At 37.9% G+C, this 24,181-nt stretch overlaps 1 protein-coding gene across 1 annotated transcript in view; it reads left to right on the forward strand.

Moving 5' to 3' along the window:
• Positions 1 to 24,181, forward strand: part of LOC131425652 (tRNA dimethylallyltransferase) — a 434,718-nt gene that overhangs the window by 16,885 nt on the left and 393,652 nt on the right. The window contains exon 2 of the mRNA XM_058587709.1: positions 3,102 to 3,239. Within this exon, the coding sequence (XP_058443692.1) occupies positions 3,102 to 3,239 (138 nt within the window). The remainder of the gene's footprint in view (positions 1 to 3,101; positions 3,240 to 24,181) is intronic.

A 24,181-nucleotide genomic window follows, 5' to 3' on the forward strand; every position in this document is an offset into this window, starting at 1 on the left:
CAATAGAGACTGGGGTCCACTAGGAGATTGATAGTACCTATTAGCTCTCTCCGGACAGTACCAGCTTAGATACCGTGTGGAATCCGGCGGAAAAAATGAACCAAGAATGGATCCACTGGGTTCCTGCTTCCATGCCGTAAAAGGCGACAATTGCAGGAGTTTCTTTTTCCTTTCAGTTATCAGATATTTTCAACGTTTCACTTCTGATTACTCTATTTTACTAAATTATCTCTTCATTCAACCTATCAATTTCCGTTTAGCGTCGGAGAAAAGTTTTATTTGGAATGTTTTCTTCTTCCATGTTATTGATTGTCTTTCAGGATTATAAAATAATTAACAGAGATAACATATATCGGTATATTGAATGCATAGTGAAAAAATATTTGATATCAATATTTCAAACAATAAATTTATATTTTTTTTTCGGTAGTCGGCTGCCCAGATCAACCAATATAACCAATTAATAATTTTAATAAATAATTAAAATAATAAATCGGAAATAATAAAGAATCAAGGCGCGTGTGAAATCTGTTGATCTTTATTTGGTGATTTAAAATGATTTTATAACAACTGTTTAGAATATGTCAATGCAATGAATCAACTATTTTGTCTAAACCCTATTCACCCGTTTGTTTTGTAATTTCATTTATAAAAACGTGCTTAATCCACCTAGCAGTGAGATGAAGTAAGTGTAACAATTGTAGAAGATCTGAACAGTCTATACGAAATCAGTGACAAAAATGAACTTACAGACGTCACGTCGAACAGAGAGCATATCTAGGTCAATCAGCTTGCAACGATCTTCGTAGCTCGGAAGGTCCACGAAAGACGACGAAGTTCAAAACGGACGAATTTGCGTTGGATTGATTCAAGGCGTTGAATGTCTCGAAGGTAAAAATGATGCATACTCTAGAGTTGAGCGTATCAAGCTACAGTTAATATTTTTGTCTTTGTCGATTTGGCTTTTTTAAGAAAACGATTGAGCTTTAAGAAACGATTCGATACTGGAACCAGAATAAGAAAATCGGGGTAGTCGAAGTCAGATAAATTCACCTGAGGAGCTGTATAGTATATATTTGTTTCAAAATGTTTGAAAATCAGTGTAGACATCTTTGAAAAATCGTAGTGCGAATTAAATCCGAATCAAAAACTGAATACCACTAAAACTGGACTATCCAAATCTGCAAACCCTGATAAACCTGATTAATTTATGTGAAAAATCATTTTTATATTAATCACCTCGAATACTCAAACCGGAAAATCTGACTGAAAAGCACGATGTGTGATAGGATCATAAAACTTTTCCTTTGAATCTTAGATGATTCTTAGATTTTCATATCATGCTGTAGTTCCGTAACCAGATGTCGGATCCAAACATAATTCAGGAACCCTGTTTGGGAGCATACGACTTTTCATATGAATCTGAGTATATAGAAAACAGTTGAGTCATCTCCGAGAAAATTGAGTGAAATTATTTGTCACACATGCATTTGCTGATCTCGACGAACTGATTCGAATGGTATATGGGTGTTATGCTCTTCCATAATTTATTTCTGTAAGTAGTTTAAATCAATATAATTATGGAATTGCTTTCAACTCAAAAATGCTGCCATCATCTGCTTTACATATGTCATATTCGAACGATTATGTTGCCAAAAACGAACCGTGCTAAAATCGGTCCGAGGAAAAATGTCATGAAAAAGGATGCTAAACACAGTCCTTTTTGGTACTTAGAAACAATTGGATGTAACAGTATAAAAAATCATGTTTCACATTGCTCCCAAGCATTGCATCATCAAACAGCGCTTAAAACTTCTACTGCTGGAATAGGGGGAAAGTCGCTTACACAAAAAAGTCGATATCTTCGTTAAAACTGGACCGATTTCAACAATCTATGGCTTATTGGATAGTTATTTTCGAGCGAAATTCAAGTCTAAAAACATATCCTGTTTTCAAGGTCATTTGTGACAGTCATTGTCAAAAAACTGAAAACTTTAACATAAGCATCGGCTCGAGGAGACATGAAGAACTGATATAAAGTCATTTTGTAAAGATTTGTTCGTTTGAAAATTCATAACTTGGCAAGCGATTTCCACCTGCGGATTAGTAATGTAGGCTTTCGTTCTAAATGAAGCTCAACAAGGCAGAATACCACTCTCTAGTCAATGAAAACATCTTATCAGGTAGAAACTAGAGTGCCAACAAATTCATGTCAGTTGTCTGGAGTGTCACGACTATTTACATTGATCTTCCAGCATTTATAGAAATTTATTCGGGGGCACTTTCTCCTATCCGAAGAATGTGATAGAGAGAGAGTGAACCACCGTGTTAACCACGACCAACACTGTTGATAGCTATGAAACAGATAATTTCTATGCTTGAGAATTTCCGAGGAGCGATTCCCACATACATGAATAAAACCCCTTCAAAAGATAATTAATTGCGGCTATTGTTAAATGTGACGTTCGTGTAGGACGTAGGGCCTTAAAAGAAAAGTTCGAATTCTGGCGGCGTCCGAACGATTAACCGCCTTGATTAGACATCACTCAAACAGTAGAAATGGAAACCGAGACAATCTGTGATGTGTGATCGAAGTGGAAGAAAAACGACGACGAATCAAAAAAACATAACCGAACAAATTGGAGAGTTTAGTTAGAGCTTCTTCTGTTTCGGGATCTGGGAGATCCGTGGCTGGCATGGGACAGGTGTGAAGAGGAAAGAAAAAACCGGGGAACGAGTTGCAACCGGCGAGAACCTTGAATAATCGAAATGGATTAGAGCTGTTTTATTGGGTATTTCTCACGCTTGATCGATCGGCACTGTGAAAAATTGGTAGGTCAATATCGAATTGGTGAAAGATCAGCAAAGGGGTTGGGTTTTCCGTCAGTGCCGGACTCACCTGAAAAAAAAGCCATCAAATCAATTATCCCGGCCTGGTTTTATTATGAATTCGTATTCAAAATCTAACAATCGAAAACTGATGACCGCTGGTTCCTGAACCGGAGAGGTTTGCTTTTGATGGGTCTAATGACTTGACATTCCGATCTGGCGTTCGAGCAGTTTTGTCAAGAATTTTAAAAATCTTTCATTTTCGGTTTCAGGTGTATCGCGATCTGGACATCGTGACGGCCAAAGCGACTCGGGAGGAGCAGTCACAAGCGCCGCATCATCTGCTGGATGTGGCAACACCGGATCAGGCCTTTACCGTGATTCACTTCCGCCAGCAGGCGCTGCCGATTGTATCCTTTTGATTGAAAGAAAAGAAAAAAAATGAGGATTCGAACCACCGAAAGGTAGGCACTCTTTCATTCATAAAACCAGTTTCCCCTTTTCGCCGCCGTAGAAACGCGCATCCTCGTTCGGGTTCGGCTGCCTTTACGTGCACCGGTGCAATATCGGCACCAGACTCTGCAGTATTGGCGTGTCAGACGAGGGGGTATTCTCCGGTAAAGACCCGAAGCGAGAAGCAGCTCCCAACCGCAACAGGAACAAGTTTAATTTGAAGTGTTATTGGCTCTTCACGATGCATTTACTCGCTTAAGGTTTAATGGCACTTTACGTTGTTGTTTTTTTTTACGATCGCCGGGTTCGACGATAGAGTTGGTTACCCGGTCAGAGCCTCGGCTCCGTTATCGTCCCACGGAACCGACAATCGGGGCACAATTGCTGCAACAATCAACAACAAAAAAACAACCACAATCGAACACTTTGTTGAGGTTTTATTTTAGTTTCGACGTGATTCTCGCAAACCACAACAACCCTATTGTTCTGGCCGTTTCTCCACATCCGGGATCCGCTTTGTCGGGCTAATCGGTGCGGAACGAATCTCGTTTAAACGAAATTGAAATTTTCCAAGGAAAGTGACGACACACGTTCGGCATTCACAGGTACCAGGTAACATACTCTGGATGCGAAAAGTTGCATGAACACTGCAAGTACCGACTGTCGAGTCGAGTCGAGTCGGTGGCTGGCACTGAGAAAAGAACCTTCACTGCTCTGCCTTTTGGGTGTTGTTCGTTTGTTCTAAGCTTCTTCGTGATTTACGTGGCTGGTTGAGTTGGAAAATTATGTTTCGGTTCCGTTGTTGTTGTTGATGTTTTTGTTCAACCAGAGATCGCAGTTTCGCTGCACTACTGGAACTTGTGGAATTGAGATTAGCACTGTTTCGAATGCGCGAATTGCTGCGAATCATAAAATAATGGGCTGTAAAATGGCAATAAAACAATGTTTCTTTTTTATTTGCAATGAATGTTAATAGAAGTTGAAATCTTCTTAAAATTAACTCAAAGACATATTCCTTAGAATCCCTCCCATAAATACACACAGTGTAGGAAGCGTGCTCGATAAGTTTTGAGATAAACAATTAAAAACAAATAAACTTTATTCATCAACGTAATCTCCATCAAGAGCCACGCAATCATTCCAGCACCGCTCTAACATTTCAATGCCACTTTTGTAGAAGGAATTTATCTTTTGCCTCCAAATAACATAGGCCTCAGTTTCAGCGATAACCTCTTCGTTCGTGCAAACTTTCTTACCGCCGAGCATTTTTTTTCAGGTCTGTGAACAGCCAGTAGTCGCTGGGAGCCAAATCTGGCGAATACGGTGGATGTGGGAGTAATTCAAAGTTTAATTCATGTAGTTTTACCATTGTTTTGATTGACTTGTCACACTGTGCGGTATTTTGATGAAACAATTTGTTTTCCTTTCTCAAGGTAGTCGATAAATATTACACCACGCACATCACAAAATAACAAGACCATAACCTTCTCAGCCGAATGTTGTGCTTTGGACGTGGCTCACCAGTTGTCCAGTCCAGTCCAGTCCACTCAGATGACGATCGTTTTGATTCCGGAGTGGAGTGATAAATCCATGTTTCATCCATTGTCACATATCGACGCAAAAATTCCGGTTCGTTACGTTTAACAATGGCCAAATACTGCTCAGAATCATCAACCCGTTCTCGTTTGCTGGTCAACAGTGAGCAAACGCGGCACCCACTTTCAACGGAGCTTTCTCATAGTCAAATGCTCATGCGATATAAAGCCAACACGATCTTTTGATATCTTCACGATGTCAGCTGAATCACTTTTCGATTTTACCGCCTCATTTGAACGTCAACTGTGTTCTGCATCATCGGTGTCGGTGTTGTTTCGGATGGAGCGGAGTCTCCATAACACTTTTCAAGCCATTGCACAGTGGTTTGAATCGACAAAAACGTGAACTTAATTCATAGTTCCTTAGGAGAACTGATTCACAAAAATATACCTCGTGATTTGATCACAATAAAAAATGTGCAAAGCCTACTACGATAAAAGTTCATTTCAACAACTTTTTTCCCTTAAGATATAGAAAAACGATGTCTTCAACAAAGTTTTAGAACTTTCAACGAGAAAAAACTTGGCCGAAGAAGCTATAGGTCTAACGCATAAAGTTTCGGATGTATGAAGAATTTTCGATTGAAACCACTTAAAATCAATTTTTTGTGCATAACTTTTTTCGCAAATATTTTCAGTGTCTACTATGTTCGAGACAATTACTAAAAACATCAAATTACACATTTTTGTTGAAGGCTGTCCACAGTTTGGCCTTTTCCCTACAAAGTTATTTAACATTTTAACTTTTATATACACTAACTTTAACTACTAATAGGAAGCAGGGTCGCAGACCAAAAGGCACTTACATATACTTTTTGTAAAGATTAAATCAAGTTATATATAGTTACGAAGTGTGTAGCGTGGCCTTTTTAAATTGTGTGAATGAGACAACAAAATATAGAGTGCTTTTTTGACCATTTTCTTAGTAAAAGTGTACATTCATAAAATTGTTTATCTTCATATCACGCGATTTTTGTGATACAGACCGATAAGTTACCTTTAGCCAACAACTTTTGCAAGAAATTGCAGTCGAGGTATAAAAAATAGAGCATTAGTTTTAACACCAGACGAAAGAGAAGACTTTTCACTATAGCTTTCTATTATGACTTACTCTCAGCGAGTACCGAGTCTTTCGGAATTCCTCTTCAAAGTGAATATTAATAGGTGTCTTATTGACCGTTATCACAAAAAAAATCACGAGATATTACCGACTCAGTAGAAAATGTAATAGAATTGTGGTAAGGCATTAGATTAGATTAGTTACAGATTCCCTAAAACCAAACAAACTTGTTTTTTCTAGGTTATTATAAAGTCGTTTCGCGAAATTAATTTATTTCGAATACAAATAATTTATTAGAAAACTGCAAATTCGGGTTATTCATCAAAATATCTATTTGTTTTTATATCTTCTGGATAATTGATGTCGCGTTTGCCCGGTCTACTCAAAACTAGGTTTCTTTGATTTAGTTAGGTCCGAACGAGCGGTAGCGACTAGTACTAGTTATCGGAAAATATCGCAAATAATTGCCTGTTAGATACACTAATAAAGTCAACAAGTTTTTTTTGGAAATTCCGTTCTGAGGATCATGAATAAACCTACAAAAGTTATTCAAGTCTTTCTGGTTTATTTCAGAAGTACAAGTGTAGGTCAACAAAACGAGAGTAAGCATAATCATTTCTGTGTTTTTTTATAAATCAATTCCAATCACTATGTTGAGACTAATGAAGAATTCGGCGAAATGACCCTTTCGGCGAAAGGAACTTTCGGCGAATGGACCTTTCGGCGAAATGACCCTGATCCAAATAAAATATAATTTTGGTTGTTATAACCAAATTAAAAATCCGGCAGGGTCCAATTTCACCATCCACGGAGACGAAATCGGTACTCTGCAAGATCAGTTGTATTCAAGACCTATCGACATCTGACTGTTTTTATTTAGCTATTCTCTAATTGTGATTTTTTGACTTACTTTACTATGGAGCGCCTTTTCAAAATTTACCCTGTACAAGAATAGGTTGAACTCAATCGTGAAAATCTCCTGTTGTACTTGATCCAACAACATATTTGTTTTTACAAGCAATCGGAAATATGATCAGGAATTTGTGATTGAATTTTCAACAGTGTGAGATAGCCATTAATAACTCAAAAACAATTTTTTTTCTAAAATGTTTGGAAACAAAGTAAAACTTATCACGCTTCATTTAGGTGCTAACCTTATTTTGTGCTAAGGCACATAACAAATATCACCAATATCGTTCGGCACGTCAGGTAAGATCTAGCACTTCGCTGTTTATTACAAGTGTGTTGGAAGTAGCAATAACAGTACGTCTGCTAAACGGTTCAAGTTAAGCTGTTAAAGTTTGCACTAAGCAGATACGTAGAGATAGTTATCACACTTGTTTGCCTTTTTCGCACCCGGACGACGCTGTTGACGCGTTTTTTAGACTCCTGCAGTCATTCAGTCATCACGGCATGGAAATACACCTTGACTTGCGAGCTCCCGATTTAGTGGCCTTTTACGACATTGAACAGGAAATTCTTGTTTGAAATAATACTCCGCTCATCAATCCACGTTGTTGATGTGATAAATGGGGCAAGCGTTAGTCAAATTGCGTTCATAACCCCCACCGCCCCCTCCCTCCGTATTGCAAAAGGAATAATCCAAGAGTGCGAGAGCCAAACACATACCGGAATAAATAACCTTACAAACAATTACACTTTGGACCGTTCAAAGAAAAATAATAATAATAATAATAGTACTCTTGGATCGTTTGATCGTTCGTTCAACTACCGTCCGAGATTGGGAAGTTGGGAAGTTGTTCCGATTTACGGCAGAAACGACGGAACAATTACTCTGCTCTAATCGTTCGAAACCGGCCCCAGTTGCCCAGTTGGTAGTTACTAGAAATTTTTTGTACAAAAAATAAAAAAAGAGGAAACGTTAACGAGAACGGGTGCTTTAAATTCAGCCGAAAAAAAAAACTCTCCACTAATTGCAGCATTATCCACCTATCTTTATATCAAATTTACCCAACAAGTGTTCGGTTTTTGATTGCATAAACTGGGCACGGATTGAAACAATTGAAGCAGGTCATTTCGGTAGTTTATTTTGTTTTGGTTTTTTCTTCTTGGTAGTAAAGCTGATTAAGTCGATAATTTGGACAGAATTGGACATCATCGGTAGTTTTGGGCTACAGCCGACGTCATCCGGATTCCCTAATTGAACCGTCGTCGATCGCGTCAGTTTTCAGTTCATCATCAGTTCTAGCGCTAGGCAGAATGGGGGAAAAACCCCTAATCTTTCGTAAATGATCGGCGGTGATCCTCTTGGCGAAAAAAAAAACGATTTGTGCGATACTCAAGCCCCTCCCCGGGGGGTGAGAAATGCGATACCTCACAATTAAACGCGTATCTCTGCCAAATTAATCAATCAATTTGATATCGTTTCGCCGTGGTTCGGCGCTTTCTCCTGTCGATCTCCGTTTCGATCTTTAACAGGAAATGATCGAATGCGAGCAAAACCGCGCACCAAAACAGAGGCAGAAGTTGGTCTAAAAATAGAACCCGGTGTGTATTTCGTGTTCGTTTTTTTGTTGTTGCTATTTTTTCTCATTGTTATTGGTGTTGTTGTTGTTGTTGCCGGCGGAAATAATGCAATCTTCCATTTTAAATCCCCTTTCTTCCCCCTCCTTTGCCTTGAGCTCGGCCAGTTTCTTCGTCAGTTCGTCGAAGGGGTTGTTGCACTGGCTGGTTGGTTGGCTGGCACCAGGCCGGCCGTTCGGCACTAAATCCGAATCAATGCTGTACGTTTCCGCGAATATCGAGGAAAACCACCCAATTAACCCAACCGACTTTTGTGGTGGTTGTCTGTTTGCCTGTCGGAACCGAAACCGGGGAAAATCGGTCGTAAATTTTGATAATTGTTTTTTTTTCTTCTTCCTAACAAACCAAAGTTGAAATGCCGATTTCAAGCAAAATCTGTTTCTTTGCAAATTTTTGCACCCAAGATTTTGTGTACTGTTCAGTGCACATTGGATCCAATTTGGTTGGAAGACTGTTGTAAGATAATACTGCTGGTGGTTTTTTTAAGGTTTGAGATGATTCAGCGGTGCAAATACAAAAGCTTTTCTTTTCATTTCCTGGGTATAAATTCATTAGATTTTGATTAAAACGAAAAACGAGTGTATTGCACTGGATGAATTTTATCGCAGTCTGACAAGTGCCTATCAAGATATGACATCGAAGCAAGACCAATTCCGACAAAAATTCGTCTACACTCCACTCATGGACAGTAAAACACCCAATCAATTATTCGATTACTCCTCGAATAACTTCTTCATGCGGTCCCAGACGATCCATTGGAAGGCTATCGAAGGATGTGGCAAGAAATCAGAGGTAGTTCTAATTCTTCTTGGTCGGATTTAGTATCTTGCCACCACTCGCAGCTGGTACGATTTTTGTTTGACGAGAATATTTAGCACGGGGAAGAGTGATAAGTGATTGTTGCTCAGTGTCATCAGAAATATGTTCAGTCATCTACAAACTCAATTTACGAACTGAACGGGGGCTCGTAAATTGAGTTAGTTCGTACTAAAAGTTTACGTTATTTGGAATTTACTTCGTAAAAAAAAATTCTGTGTAATGAATGTGGAAACCCCCAATCATATAGCTATTTTCGAAACGGATGTGAAGAGTAGATGCACGAAAATTATGTTTGTGGTAATTGCAATTTTCAAGATGGTTTTCCGGTTTATTGATATTCCCTGAAAAATATTACAATTCGGGTATTTTTGGAACGGATTTGATCTTGGAATTCAGAACCACCTCAAACGTCGTTTGCGATTTCCGTTTTATTGATATTCCTTAAAAACCCTTAAAATTTGGGTAAGGATCGTCGATGTACCGGAAGTCATCATATTGAATTTTAAAATGAGCTCAAACATCGTTTTCTGGTACCCACACATGAAATCCATTTCGAAAATATCCATATTGTAAGGGTTTTCAAGAAATTCGATAAACCAGAAGTCGCCATCTTGAATTTTTCAACGATCCAATACATTGTTTTTCGGTACCTACTCATCAAATCCGTTCCGAAAATATCCATATTGCAAGGGGTTTCAAGAAATTTTGATAAACCGGATGTCGCCATCTTGGATTTTGAAACGACTCAAAATTTCGTTTCCCGACACCTAGTCATCAAAACCCTCCTGAAAATACCCATACTGCAAAAGTTTTCGAAAAATCTATAAACCGGAAGTCGCCATCTTGGATTTTGGAACGACCCAAAACTTTGCTTTTCGGCACCTATTCATCAAATCCGTTTCGAAAATACCCACATTGTGAAGGTTTTCAAGGAATATCTATAAACCGGAAGCCGCCATCTTGGTTTGCAAAATACCTCAAAAATCACTTTCAGGAATCTACTCTTTAACCGGTTCCAAAAATACCCCAATTGTAGTTGTTTCCATGGAATTTAAATGAGCCGGAAATCGTTTCCATTGCATGCAAAAAAAAACTCCTATTACGAAGTAGGTTCGTAAAAACAGATTACTTCATTTGAGATTTGGTTCGTAAAACGAGTAACGTAAAAAGAGGTAACGTAAAAACAGTGTTCGTAAACGAAGGTTTGGATTTATCACTAGAACTAAAAATAGATAACTTTAGTTTTAGTGATAAACCCAAACCGCCGTTTACGAACACTGTTTTTACGTTACCTCTTTTTACGTTACTCGTTTTACGAACCAAATCCCAAATAACGTAATCTTTTTATACGAAACAAATCCCAAATAACGTAAACTTTTTTCTACGATTTTGTAATTCATTCAACTTTATGCAGTTGAAAGCGTAGGTCGTTTTAGCCGTCCATCATTGGCACCTCGTTTCGGTTTGTCCAGGTCCAGTTTCAAGGCCTAGGGTTTAGATTTAGGATTCATTCCACAATCCAGGTTCAGAATCAGGTCTAGAAACCAATTAACCATAATTCTGTTCTAGACTTCAGTCCGAAAATGCGTTTACAGAATCTAGTTTCAGAGTTCATTCCTAGAATTTCGGGTCCGAACTTAGCATCAGAATCGATTTTCAAGATTCAGGTCTAGACATAAGTTACAGAATGCATCTTCCGAACCCAAGTGCAAAACTCAGGTTCAAAATTCCAGTTCCAGAATCCAGGTTCAGTTTCAGAATCTAAGTTTAGGATTCGATTACAGAATCCAGTTCCAGAGTTCAGTTTCAGAATCTAGGTTTAGCATTATTTCTATGATCCATGTCTAGAATCCAGGTGCAGAGTTCAGGTCCAGGTTCAATCTGGAACTGAATGCCAAACCTAGATTTTGGAACTGAATTTTGAACCTGAGTTCTGAACTAGGATCTAGAAGATGTGACTTATCTCTAGACTTGGATCTTGGAAATAGATACTGATACTGAAGTCTGAATCTAAATTCTGTAAATGCCTTCTCGAACTGAATTATGCTTTACCTGGTTTCTAGACATGATTCTGATCCTGGATTCCGGGAATGAATCCTGAATCTTAATGATTCTGAATGGGTCCTGAATCTAAACTCTGGACCTTGAATTGAATTTTGGAATTCAGTTCCAGTTTCAAAATCCAGGGCCAGAAATCAGTTTCAGAAGTAGTTTTTAAGTGTAGTTTAAAAGTTTCAAAATCTAAATTAAGTATTCAGTTTAAGAACTTATAAACTGAATTCTGGACCTAAAAAATAAATTCTGGATCGGATCTCTGGAACTGATTTTTGAACCCGAATTCTAAACATAGACTCTGGAACAGAATTCGGAACTATGATCTTGGAAAAGAGTTCTGAATCTGGATTTTGGAGGCGAACCGTGGTTCAGAACTCTTTTCCAATCCGTTCTATTCAAAAACTCAGTAGGTTATAGGTTTTATGAGACATTACCTGCATTAGAAGCGTTACATGCGTTGCTTTTTAGTAGGTTATAGGCGTTACAAAGCGTTACATACGTTACTTTTTAGTAGGTTATAGGCGTTACATGTGTTACTTGTTTTGTTAATTATCGACGTTACGAAGTGTTATATGCGTTACAGTTTTGTAGATTAAAGCTGTTACAAAACGTTACATGCGTTATAGGCGTTACGAAGTGTTACATTTTTATGAGTTATATGCGTTACATCTTTGCAGGTTATAGGCGTTACGAAGCGTAACATGCGTTATTTTTTGAATTATAGGCGTTTTGAAACTTATTTTTTGTTAGGAATAGGTACTACGAAGCGTTAGGTGTGATATAAATCGATACATGTGTTACTCTTTTGCGAATTACAAACGTTGCATACGGTACTTTTCGTTAGTTGTAGGCGTTACGATGCGTTAGATGCATTACTTTTTTGGAAGTTATAGGCATTATGAAGTGCTACATGGGTTTCGTTTTTTTTAAGTAATTGATGCTACGAAGCGTTACCAGCACTTTCTTTTCGTAAGTTTTAAGGGTTTGGTGCGTTCCGGTTTTGAGAGTCCGCACAAAAAACCGCATAACTTTGAAAATTCGCATTAGAAAATCGCATAACTTTGGAAAATGGCAGAAAAAAACACATAACTTTGAAAACACGTTTGAAACACTTTGCACAACCTTGAAAATTCATATTACAAACTCCGCATAACATTGAAAATACGCATAAAAAATAACGCATAACTTTGAACGTTCGCATAAAAAATATCCCATAACTTTTCCTAAAAATCGCATAACTTTGAAGGCTAATATTATGAGGGGCTACTTCTTTTGAAAATAATAAGCGTTACATTCTTGTAAGTTATGACTGTTAAGAACCGTAACATGCGTTACGTTTCCGTATATAACAGATGTTGTGAAGCGTCACATGCTTCGCAACATCTGTTATATATTTTTTCGTTAGTTATAGACGTTACGTACGTTTCTTTTTTGTAAGTTATAGGCGTTACAAACGTTCCTTTTTTTAAGGTTAATGTGTTATGAAGCGTTACGTTTTCGTAATTCATAAGCGTTACACGTGTTATTTTCTGCAAGTTATAGATGTTACGAAGCGTTACATGCGTTATTTATATTTACGTTATATAAGTAAGTTATAGGCGTTTTAAGGTTTTATGTCCGTAGATTTTTGTAAATTATGCGTGTTATTTTTTTGTAAATTACAAGCGTTACATTTCTGTAAGTTATGAGTGTTAGGAACCGTTACATGCGTTACTTTTTCGATAGTTATAGGCGTTACGAAGCGTTACATGCGTTTTCTTTTTGTAAATAATAAGTGTTACGAATTGTTACCTGTTTGTTAAGTTACATGCGTAACTTTTTTTAAAATTAAGGTGTTATGAGGGGTTACATAAGCCGCATTTTTTGTAAATTATAACCGTTACATATGATACTTTTCGGTAGTTGTAAACATTACGAACCACTAATTACGTTTATTTTTTTTAATTATAGACTTTATGAAACGATAAATGCGTTACTTTTTTGTTAGGGATAGGTGTTACGAAGTGTTACATGCGTTACCTTGTAAAGATTAAGGTGTTATGAGGCTGTACATACGTTAATTCTTTTGTGAGTTATAAGCGTTACATGCGCTGCTTTTTCGTAAATTATAAGCGTTTAATGCATTACTTTTTTCAGAATTCGCATAAAGAACAATTAAAAATGGCATTACTTCAAAACTCACATGAAAAAGTAGCACAAAAACATGAGTGTACAAAACTTAGTTCTTGAACTCTGAAACTGAGTTCCTAAACTGAAATCTGGATATAGATTCTGAGCATGAATTTTAGAATTCAGTTCCACAATGCAGGACCAGAATCCAGTTCCAGACTTCAATTTCAGACTTGTGGACCTGTGGACTCTGGTACTCAATCCTGGACCGATGATCTGGAACTAAAATTCAAACGGGCTAGAAAAATCGGTTTAGAATACAGTTCCAACATGGAGGTTCAGAATTCAAATCTAGAGCTAATCAGAATCTAATCAGAATCTAATTAAATTTTGAAACTAGAACAGATTTCTGGACCTTTCAGAAAAAAGTACCAGAATTCCTGGACCTGGAACTGGATTTTGGATCTGAATTTTTGAACTGAATTTCGGACTTGTATTCTGCAGCAAAATGCTTATTTCAGAATTAAAAATTAGCCCTGTAAGAGAATTCTGGATTTTGATTCTGGATCTAAATTCTTCGACCGAATTCTGGATCTGGACCCTAGAACTAAATTCGGAACCGGAGTTCTGACCCTAAATTCTGGAGCTGACCTTCTGAACTGAACTCGAAAATTGGAACTAAATTTTGAGCCAAGACCAAAACTGATCGAAATTACGTGCCAATGATGCACTGGCTAAAACATCTAGCATAGTCAACTGCGCAAGCTTCACGGATAAAAAAATCATGGAATTATGAAATTAATCGAATTAGATTCAAGAACCATTTTCATTGGGCTTTTGCCTGGTATTCTAATGCAATGCAAAGCCCATCATAGTCGTTCAATTTTTGCTGTTCGCATTCCGTCGGTCATCAAGAAGTTGTGGTAATTCCTGGTTCTCCGCCAAAAATGATTCGTAGCACCTTTCGCTAAGGATGCATTAATCCTCTGTCAACAGAGACCATTTTTCTTGACCGATTGTAAGTGATAAGATATATAATTCCGATATCAAACCTTTTGAATTAGTTAGTATCTTCACATTTAAATTGATGATGACTCTTAGAGTAACATCAGGCTCAGCAAGTAAGGGGGCTTGCAACGCCCCTACACTCTCGGATAGTTGAAAATGAGAAACAATTCAAAGCAAACATTTAGGGTTTTTTTTGGTTTGTGCAAAAAGCACAAATTTCATTCCAATTTTTTTAAGTTTCGTCTTCGGCCTATCAGTGCTTCACGCAGCTCAAATTGAACTGCCATGCCAACCTAGCAGTTCGATTTAATTTGATTACCGGCTACTATCATTTATTCCAAAACACAAGAATTCCGTATTTGGCGTCTAATACGGTATGATGGTAAAGCAGCTCAAGGGAGAAATGCAGGAAACCACATCAACTTTGTACCAAAGAACTGGAATCCTTCGAAAATCCCTAGTACTTCGACTAACAGAAGGATAGTGGGTCATTGTAATGCGAAACTTAGAGGAACAAAGTTACACAAATTTGTGTTCATGAGAAAATCATTCCAGTTATTTGGCACTACACACCTAAAATTCGATTTTAATCTCGACAAAAACGAATGCCAAAACTAGTAATTTCTGAAATGATAGTTTGGGAAAAGAAAATTAAGCGTGTAGACTGCTGTCACCATTGTCCTTATAATTACATTCCCGTGGAGAAGTTCGACATTTCTCAACCCAAAAAAAATGACAGATCCCACAACAAATCCCCGAACCGGATCAGAGATTGTAAAAAGAAAGTCTCTTTTTTTTCGGGGGGGGGGTGGGGGTGAGGGAGAAGATTATCATTACCAGCCGAAAGAGCAAACCAAAACATTCCGTCGCATGGCGAATGTACACAGGAATGGCGGTGGTGGCAGCAAAGCAGGCCATGGATGCGGACGGGAGCAAACTCGCATTCCCGCAGGTGACCGACACTCGGCACAGCAGTGCTGCTGGCTGGAATGCAAAGTAATTTCTTCTTACTTTATTAGCGTACAAACCCCTTTTCTAACGTTCGTTTCGTAAGTCCCCCCTTTTCTTCCCTCCTCCCCATTTCATCCCTCATCCATTTGATCCGTGCCTGCGTGAGTGTGTAACGAACAGCCTTTCACGTTCTCCGTTTTCCATGCCACTCTCTTTTTTTTTGCTCTTTTCCTTTATTATTTGCAGATCGTTCGCGATTGATTAGCAAGGTAGGCGCTGGCTCCGCTGGTGGGCACCTCCGAAGGCAATGGTATTTCTGGAATTGCCCATTCGTTGAACTCGAACTCATTTTACGCTCCGGTATTGGCCGTACCTAATTCTGCCACGACTGCCATGGCGTCATTTATTGGCGGACAGATGCAACAGACGAACTAGAAATTTGGCAAATTGGAAAATAAATCAATCTTCATGGCTGGCTGTGTGTGTGTTTGCGTGTGCTGTTGGGATCCGCGGCTTCAGGAAATAATTCTTGGCCAACAGAATTTGAACGGTAGAAACGAGACTTGTTAGTGTTATTTAAGACTGCAATTCAGTGAAATTGAGAGTCACGAGTTGAACGCAGTCTTTTGATTGTATCTTAACACATTCATTGACACTACTGTCACTTTTGATGTTGGCCAATCTCCAATTTTACTGTAATGATTTTCAATTCGTTCTACGAATGCACCCAATTTGTTTTACTATTCTGTTATATACCGGGAAATTTAATGTATTTTTCGCTAATTGAGAGCATTACAATAAAATCAGGATTTGTTTTCAATTTGACTCGTTATGGCGTATAACATCGCCCCAATTTACAGTTTTATCAATTACACTCTGAACTTAATGCAACACAACACATGTTCAGAGTTCGATATATAGATTCGTCTGTTTTGCTTCATTCTGATTTTCATTCGTTATTACTGTTCTGGAAAGGAATGGGTGGTTCTTACCTAGTATGACATTTAAAGGAATGGACTTCATCAAACCACTCAGAACTTGACAAAACCTTGAAAAGAACTAGTTCTTCTGAGCCGGTCTGTGATTGTTGTTGTCCGGAGGAAATGAAGACCGTTGATATCCAACCCCGGGTCGAAAAATTAAATATAACCACATCCGAAAAAAAATTTCCTTTTTATTCCAGCGTTCTTCCGAGTTCGTTGATTCATTCGTAACGAAAAAATGTATTTTTTCCTCGACCGCAAAACGCTTGCCAAATCAGAAACGATTTTTCATTAAACTATTTCCCCGGTAGCTACCCCAAGTCGTCCATCGGTAAGCAAACTTGGATATTTCGTGAAGTCTTTTATATGTAACTGCTGAGCTCGCAGAGCTGACAGTAGAAACGGTAGTTTTCCGCGTAGAAGGCTGAAGCGCGTTCGTTCTGGTAGCATCATTATCCTGGTCGTGACTGAGGGAACTAACGACTCGTAACATTTTTAACCCACCAAAAAGAAACGCTTCGTAACGCCTATCACATACAAAAAAGTAACATATGTAACGCTTCATAACGCCTATGACTCACAAGAAAGAACCGCATGTAACACCCCGTAACGCCTATAATCTACAAAATTGTAGCACATGTAACGCATCGTAACACCTGAAACTCACAAAAAAGTGACGCAGGTAACACTTCGTAGCGCCTCTAACCTGCAAAAATGTAACGTATGTAACGCTTGGTAACGCTTACAACTTACATAAAAGTAACACACGTAACGTTTCGTAACGCCTACAACTTACAAAAAAAATAAAGCTTCGTAATACCTATAACCTACTAAAAAGTAACGCTTTATAACGCCATTAACATGAAAAACATTTAATTCATGTAACGCTTCACAACGCCTATAACTTACACAAAAGTAAGGCACGTGAGGCATCGTAACACCTATCACTCTCAAAAAAGTTACATGTAACGCTTCGTAACGCCTAAAAACCACAAAAATGTAGCGCATGTAACGCATCGTAACGCCTAAAACCCACAAAAAAGTAACGCAGGTAAAGTTTCGTAACGTCTAAACTTTCAAAAAAGTAAAGCTTCGTAACGCCTATCACCTACGAATCCTTCCAGGTCGGGGCTCGAACATACGACAACTGGTTTGTAAGACCAGTGCCCTATGTATTCAACCGCCAACCGGGGCGTAACGTCTATAGATTACATAAAAGTAACGCACGTAAGGCTTCGTAACATCTATCACTCAGAAAAAGTAACACATGTAACGCTTCGTAACGCCTGAAGCTCACAAAAAAGTAACGCAGGTAACGCCTCGTAACACCTATAATCTGCAAAAATATAACGCTTCGTAACGCTCAAAACTTACATAATAGTAACGCACGTAACGTTTCGTTACGCCTATAACTTACAAAAAAGTAACGCTTCGTAACGCCTATAAGTTATTCCTTATTTTTATGCGTTTTTTTATTTCTGTAGTTGGTCATGCGAATTTCCGAAGGTCTGAGGATCGCATAAAATTCGCATAAAAAATTTTCAAATTCTGTCTTTTCCAATCTAAGCTTTTGATGAATGTTTTTTTATACGAATATTCAAAGTTATTCGATTTGTAATGCGAATTCTCAAAGTTATGCGATCTTTTGTTCGAATTTTCAAAGTTGTGCGGTTTTTTGTGCGAATTCTCAAAAAAGAAACGCATAAAACGCCTATAACTTACGGAAAAGTAACGAATGTAACTTGTAACTTGTAATGCTTCGTAACACATATTCTTAACAAAAAAAGTAACGCATTCAACCAATAAATTGAAAAAAAAAAAAAACGCAAGTAGCGGTTCGTAACGCCTATAACTACCGACAATGTTATTCGTGGAACCTTTCGTAAAGCTTATAACTAACGAAAAGTGTCGTATGTAACGCGTATAACTTACAAAAAAGGTAACGCTTCTTCCCATAATTTACAAAAATGTTACGCATGTGATACTTCGTAACGCCTATAACTATTGAAAAAGTAATACTAATAACGGTTATTAACAATCATAACTTATAAACATGCAACGCTTGTAATTTACCGAAAAGTGACGCTTCATAACAGAACGGTAACGGATCGTAACGCCTGAAGCTCACAAAACAGTAACGCAGGTAACGCCTCGTAACACCTATAATCTGCTAAATGTAACGCTTCGTAACGCTCATAACTTACATAATAGTAACGCACGTAACATTTCGTTACGCCTATAACTTACGAAAAAGTAACGCTTCGTAACGCCTATAAGTTATGCCTTATTTTTATGCGTTTTTTTTTATTTCTGTAGTTGGTCATGCGAATTTCCGGAGGGTTTGAGGTTTTTAATGCGAATTTTCAAATTATTCTGCTTTTTTTCCAATCTATGCTTTTGATGAGTATTTGCAAAGCTCTGTGTTTTTATATGCGAATATTCAAAGTTATGCGATTTGTAATGCGAATTCACAAAGTTATGCGATCTTTTGTTCGAATTTTAAAATTTGTGTGGTTTTTTGTGCGAATTCTCAAAAAAGAAACGCATAAAACACCTATAACTTACGAAAGTGTAACGCATGTAACGCTTCGTAACATCTTTTATTTTTGAAAACGTTACCCATGCATCACTTGACAATGTCTATAACTTATAAAAAACTAATGCATGTAACGCATATAACTAACGGAATGTACCGTATGTAACGCTTATAACTCTGAATAACGCATGTAACATTACATAAAAATTTAACCTTAGAAAAGTAACACTTGTAACGCTTCGTAACACATATTCTTAACAAAAAAAGTAACGCATTTAATGTTTCAAAACGCCTATAAATTAAAAAAATAACGCTAGTAGCGGTTCGCAGCGCCTACAACTGCCGATGTTATTCGTGTAACCCTTCGTAAAGTTTATAACTAACGAAAAGTATCGTATGTAACGCGTATAACTTACAAAAAAGGTAACGCTTCGTAACACCCATAATTTACAAAAATGTAACGCATGTGATACTTCGTAACGCCTATAACTATTGAAAAAGTATCACTGATAACGTTATTAAAAATCAACATGTAACGCTTGTAATTTATAGAAAAGTGACGTTTCATAACAGAACCCTAAAAATGTAACGCGTGTATTGTCTACAACTTACCAAAAATTAACACCTATAACTATAAAAAAATAACGTGTGTAACGCTTATAAAAAGTAACGAAAAAGTAACGCATGTAACGTTTCATAGCATCTTAACCTTAAAGAAGTAACGCCTGTAGCTTAAAAACAAGTAACGTACGTATCGCCCATAACTGAAGAAAAAGTAATGCATGTAACGTTTCGTAAGGTAACGCATGTTATTAACAAGAAAGTAATAATTTATTTACAATTTATGTAAAAAGTAACACTTCGTAATAACTGTTGAAAAAGTAACGCATGTAACGCTTCGTAACATCTGTAACTTACGAAAAAGTAACGCACGTAACGGCTCGAAATGCCTATTACTTTCAAAAGGTAGCGCTTTTATTTTACCGGAAAAGTAACCCATGTATCGCCTCATAGCACCTCAACCTTAAAAAAGTAACGCTTCGTAACAAGTGACAAGTGATTAACGTGGAATTCTTGTGTCATGACCGACAGTCGCATAAGAAAGTATAACGTTTTTCGGCGTACGCCATTCAGGCAGGATAAACTTTTGTTTTTCGAGGAAAGAAACTTCCTGTACTGAAACATAGTTCTTCGAATAAATTTATCAGTAGTGGCTAAATCAAGATAAATAATGGATCCGTTACTTTTTCGTAAGTTATAGCCGTTACAAAACGCTACATGGGTTACAAACGGCTTTCGGCGAAAGGACTCTGACTCGGAAAATTAGACCTACGACAAATAAGTTTGAGATCTTGCATGTATTAGTACAATTTAACAAAACTTGTAGCTCAGTAGGTATCCAATTTAAACCTAGATGAGGCTATTTTATTCCATCACCCTTTTGTCGCTGAAGCGTCCCGAGACACTGAATTCTGTACTGGAGCTCTGGAACTAAAATTCAGAATCCAGAAATTTTTTTAAAGTTACAGAATTCAGCTACAGAATCTAGGTCCAGAATTCATATTATTATTCCATAAGTGAAACTTCAAGTTGTCATCACCGACAGTTGCGTAACAAGCGTACGCCATTCAGGCAGGATAGACTTTTGTTTTTCAAGGAAAGAATCGTCCTGTACTGAAACATAGTCCTTCGAATGAATTTATCAGTAGTGGCTAAATCAAGATAAATAATGTTACTTTTTCGTAAGTTATAGCCGTTACAAAACGCTACATGGGTTACAAACGGCTTTCGGCGAAAGGACTCTGACTCGGAAAATTAGACCTACGACAAATAAGTTTGAGATCTTGCATGTATTAGTACAATTTAACAAAACTTGTAGCTCAGTAGGTATCCAATTTAAACCTAAATGAGGCTATTTTATTCCATCATCATTTTGTCGCTGAAGCGTCCCGAGACACTGAATTCTGTACTGGAGCTCTGGAACTAAAATTCAGAATCCAGAAATTTTTTTAAAGTTACAGAATTCAGCTACAGAATCTAGGTCCAGAATTCATATTATTATTCCATAAGTGAAACTTCAAGTTGTCATGACCGACAGTTGCGTAACAAGCGTACGCCATTCAGGCAGGATAGACTTTTGTTTTTCAAGGAAAGAATCGTCCTGTACTGAAACATAGTTCTTCGAATGAATTTATCCGTAGTGGCTAAATCAAGATAAATAATGGATCCGTTACTTTTTCGTAAGTTATAGACGTTACAAAACGCTACATAGGTTACGTTTTTGAAAATAACAAATGTTACGAAGCGTTACAAGCGTTACTTTTTCGTAAGCTATAGGCGTTTCTTTTTTGGGAATTATATTAAAAAATCATAGAACTTTGGAAATTCACATAAAAAATCGCATCGCTCGGAAAATTGGCATAAAATCCGCATGTGCTTTTCATGCTCCATATAATGCATGTTTTTGTTGTCTTTGGCAAGGTCATTTGCTTTGCACTCCGTTTAGAAAGCAATGTAGATTATGTTATTCGTCTCATTCAGCTGGTGTAAAATTATACTAATTTTCAAAGCTTTGAGAATTTTAAAGGTTTCAAAGTTATGTGGTTTTTTATGCGAATTTTTAAAATTCTGCGCTATTTTTATTCAAATTTTAGAGCTCGTGCGGTTTTTTTATGTGGTACGTATTTCCGCATAAAAAAAGACTTGAGTGTCTGGATTTTTTACTGAGTTTTGAATCAAATCTGGGCCGAGATTCTTCCGGGATTCACTTCCAAAATTCAAGTCGTCAGAAACCAGCTCTTGAACTCAGTGCCAGTTTCAGGTTCAGAAGGCAATTTTGGTTTATGAGTTCGGATGCTGAAACCCAGAATTGGATTCTGAATTTTGAAACTGGAACAAGACCGGTACTTGGATTCTACATGTTATGGTTCATTTAGGAATTTTGGTAACTCATTGGTACCGGTTTGCGCTGATGTGTACATGACTAACGGAATTGTTTCACGCTTCGCCTTCCGCTCATCAGTGCATTAGCAAAACTGCCAATGCCACCTATTGGATCAACATAATTCAATAAGCGTTTCCTTTACAAATTATTCGAAATCTAAATGTTATATTATTTTTCGTCATGTATTTTCAAGTGAATGTAAAATATGGTCATCCTTCTGATAATTATAATTTTCATTTACATGATTTATTCTAAATCAACAATCAATTATTTACATGCTTTTATGCAACCAAGAGCCCTTACCATTCACAGTTCACTGCCTATCTTACTACGCGGAAGGCCACGTCATATTAGCCTAATCAAATAGTGCGTAAGCAACTGTCAGACCGGAAATCGCGAGAGTTCGATCGCTTGGCAACGAAGTGTAATCTGACAATAGCTTGCTTTGTTCGGTGCGAAGATAGGCTGTCGAAAGAGCGCTTCTCGATGTACACACGAAACTATTCTTATCAATTCCGGACGCATGTGTTCTGTCTATTGCAATCAATTGAAGCAGTTTTTTTTCTCTCGGCAAGCAAACACAAATACAGCTGCTTGAATGAATATCGCCATTTATAATCCAATCCAAACCAACTGCTGCTCACACGGTCAACTGTCTCCGACCGCAAAAGTGATACTTCATTCAAATGGAATTTTCGTTACAATTCAACACACCGTTCCGAACAGACCACCACCACCTGTCGAAATGGGTCAAATCTGACAGACTCAAGATCCAATCAGTCCAAGTTCAACAAAGAGAAAAAATTTAATGATTAAAATTCCATGGTGAAGTCTCCCTTCGCCCGATCGTAGCGACCAGACCGAGCTATCGGAAACGCTGGATCTGACTGGGAACTCGCACATTTGCGTAATCATCCGCACACACACACACACACACACACACACACACACACACACACACAGCCCGGGAACATTCCGGAGTTTGGCGTGCGTGCCGCAAATGTCAACATGTCGTACGGAAGAATTCGATACGAAATCAATCAATTAGCATAATCGATTGCCCGGAGACAACACCGTCTAGGGATTTACCCGGGGGGTGGCTGGCTGTTTGGCTGACTGTCCCGGGACTATATGCTATGCGGAAAGTTTTTGGTGCCGCTGTCAACGACCTTTTGCCGGCCGGCCGGCTTTGTGGTGCTTTGCCGGACGGATTGCCTCTTCTTTTTTTGTTTGGTTATTTGTCGATTGAGCCACAGTTGATGGAGGATAAAGTGATGCCAAACAACGATAGCGATGTGAGTTGTTCGCGAAATTGTATCAATTTTTATAAACTTATCCTTGTCCTTGGCGATCGATGGATTAATGTTAAGAAAGCTGTCAACACTGCGGGCAGAGATGTCAGGTTAATTTTTCAAATGTCTAAAGTCTACACGATTAAAATAAAATACCCTTTTATGAGTACGTCGTACGTCGTCTTACGAAGAAAAAAATTGACGCTAAAGACGAACAATTTTTTTTCATCCCGAGAGATGAAAAAAATGTGTAGCTAGCGACGATGATTACTTTGAAGAATCAAACTATAACCACTATTTTTTAAATAAACGTATTTTTGGCGAAAAAAAAAGGTTTATTATTCGTACATCATGTGGTTTCAGAATCTAGATACATAATACAGTTCCAGAACTCTGCACCTGAATTTTAGTTTCAGAGCTCCCGTACAGAACTCAGTGGAATAAAATGGCGGTGTATTAGGTAAATACCTAATACACCGGGATTTTCTATTCGATGTAATCATATTCAACACTATGTACGTCATTGCTAACCGATGGAATTTGCTATTGCAGCGCTTTCACGTTGAAATTGGATGTACACTTTGCTACAAGTTATGTTAAGTTGTACTACTCACACATTCTTTACGTTGAGATACATTTATTAGCCCTTTGGCAAGATCTCGGTTGAATTAGAATTTGCGGCTAGTTCAGCACACCTTATTACATAAGTTTCAGTCTCCACGTCCGTAGGCAGTTTTTGTGATAAATAGCAAAGCCTTGGTATTACATTCCTTTTTGGTGGAATTTGACCTTCTGTTTCAGACAGACTTCGCAGCCGATGCATGGTTGCATGACTGGATCTCCGATACTTCTGACACTAATAATCTTTCCAGGTCGGGACTCGAACATACGACAACTACCTTGCATTGAATCGCCAGTCTGGGTCGGTGCTTTTTCTTCAATGTAGCATTTTCTGAAATGAATAACAGATCATCAGATTCCAATTTGGATGAAACTAACTAAA

The sequence above is a fragment of the Malaya genurostris genome, chromosome 1, assembly GCF_030247185.1.
Source record: "Malaya genurostris strain Urasoe2022 chromosome 1, Malgen_1.1, whole genome shotgun sequence".
Classification (NCBI taxonomy): Eukaryota; Metazoa; Arthropoda; class Insecta; order Diptera; family Culicidae; genus Malaya; species Malaya genurostris.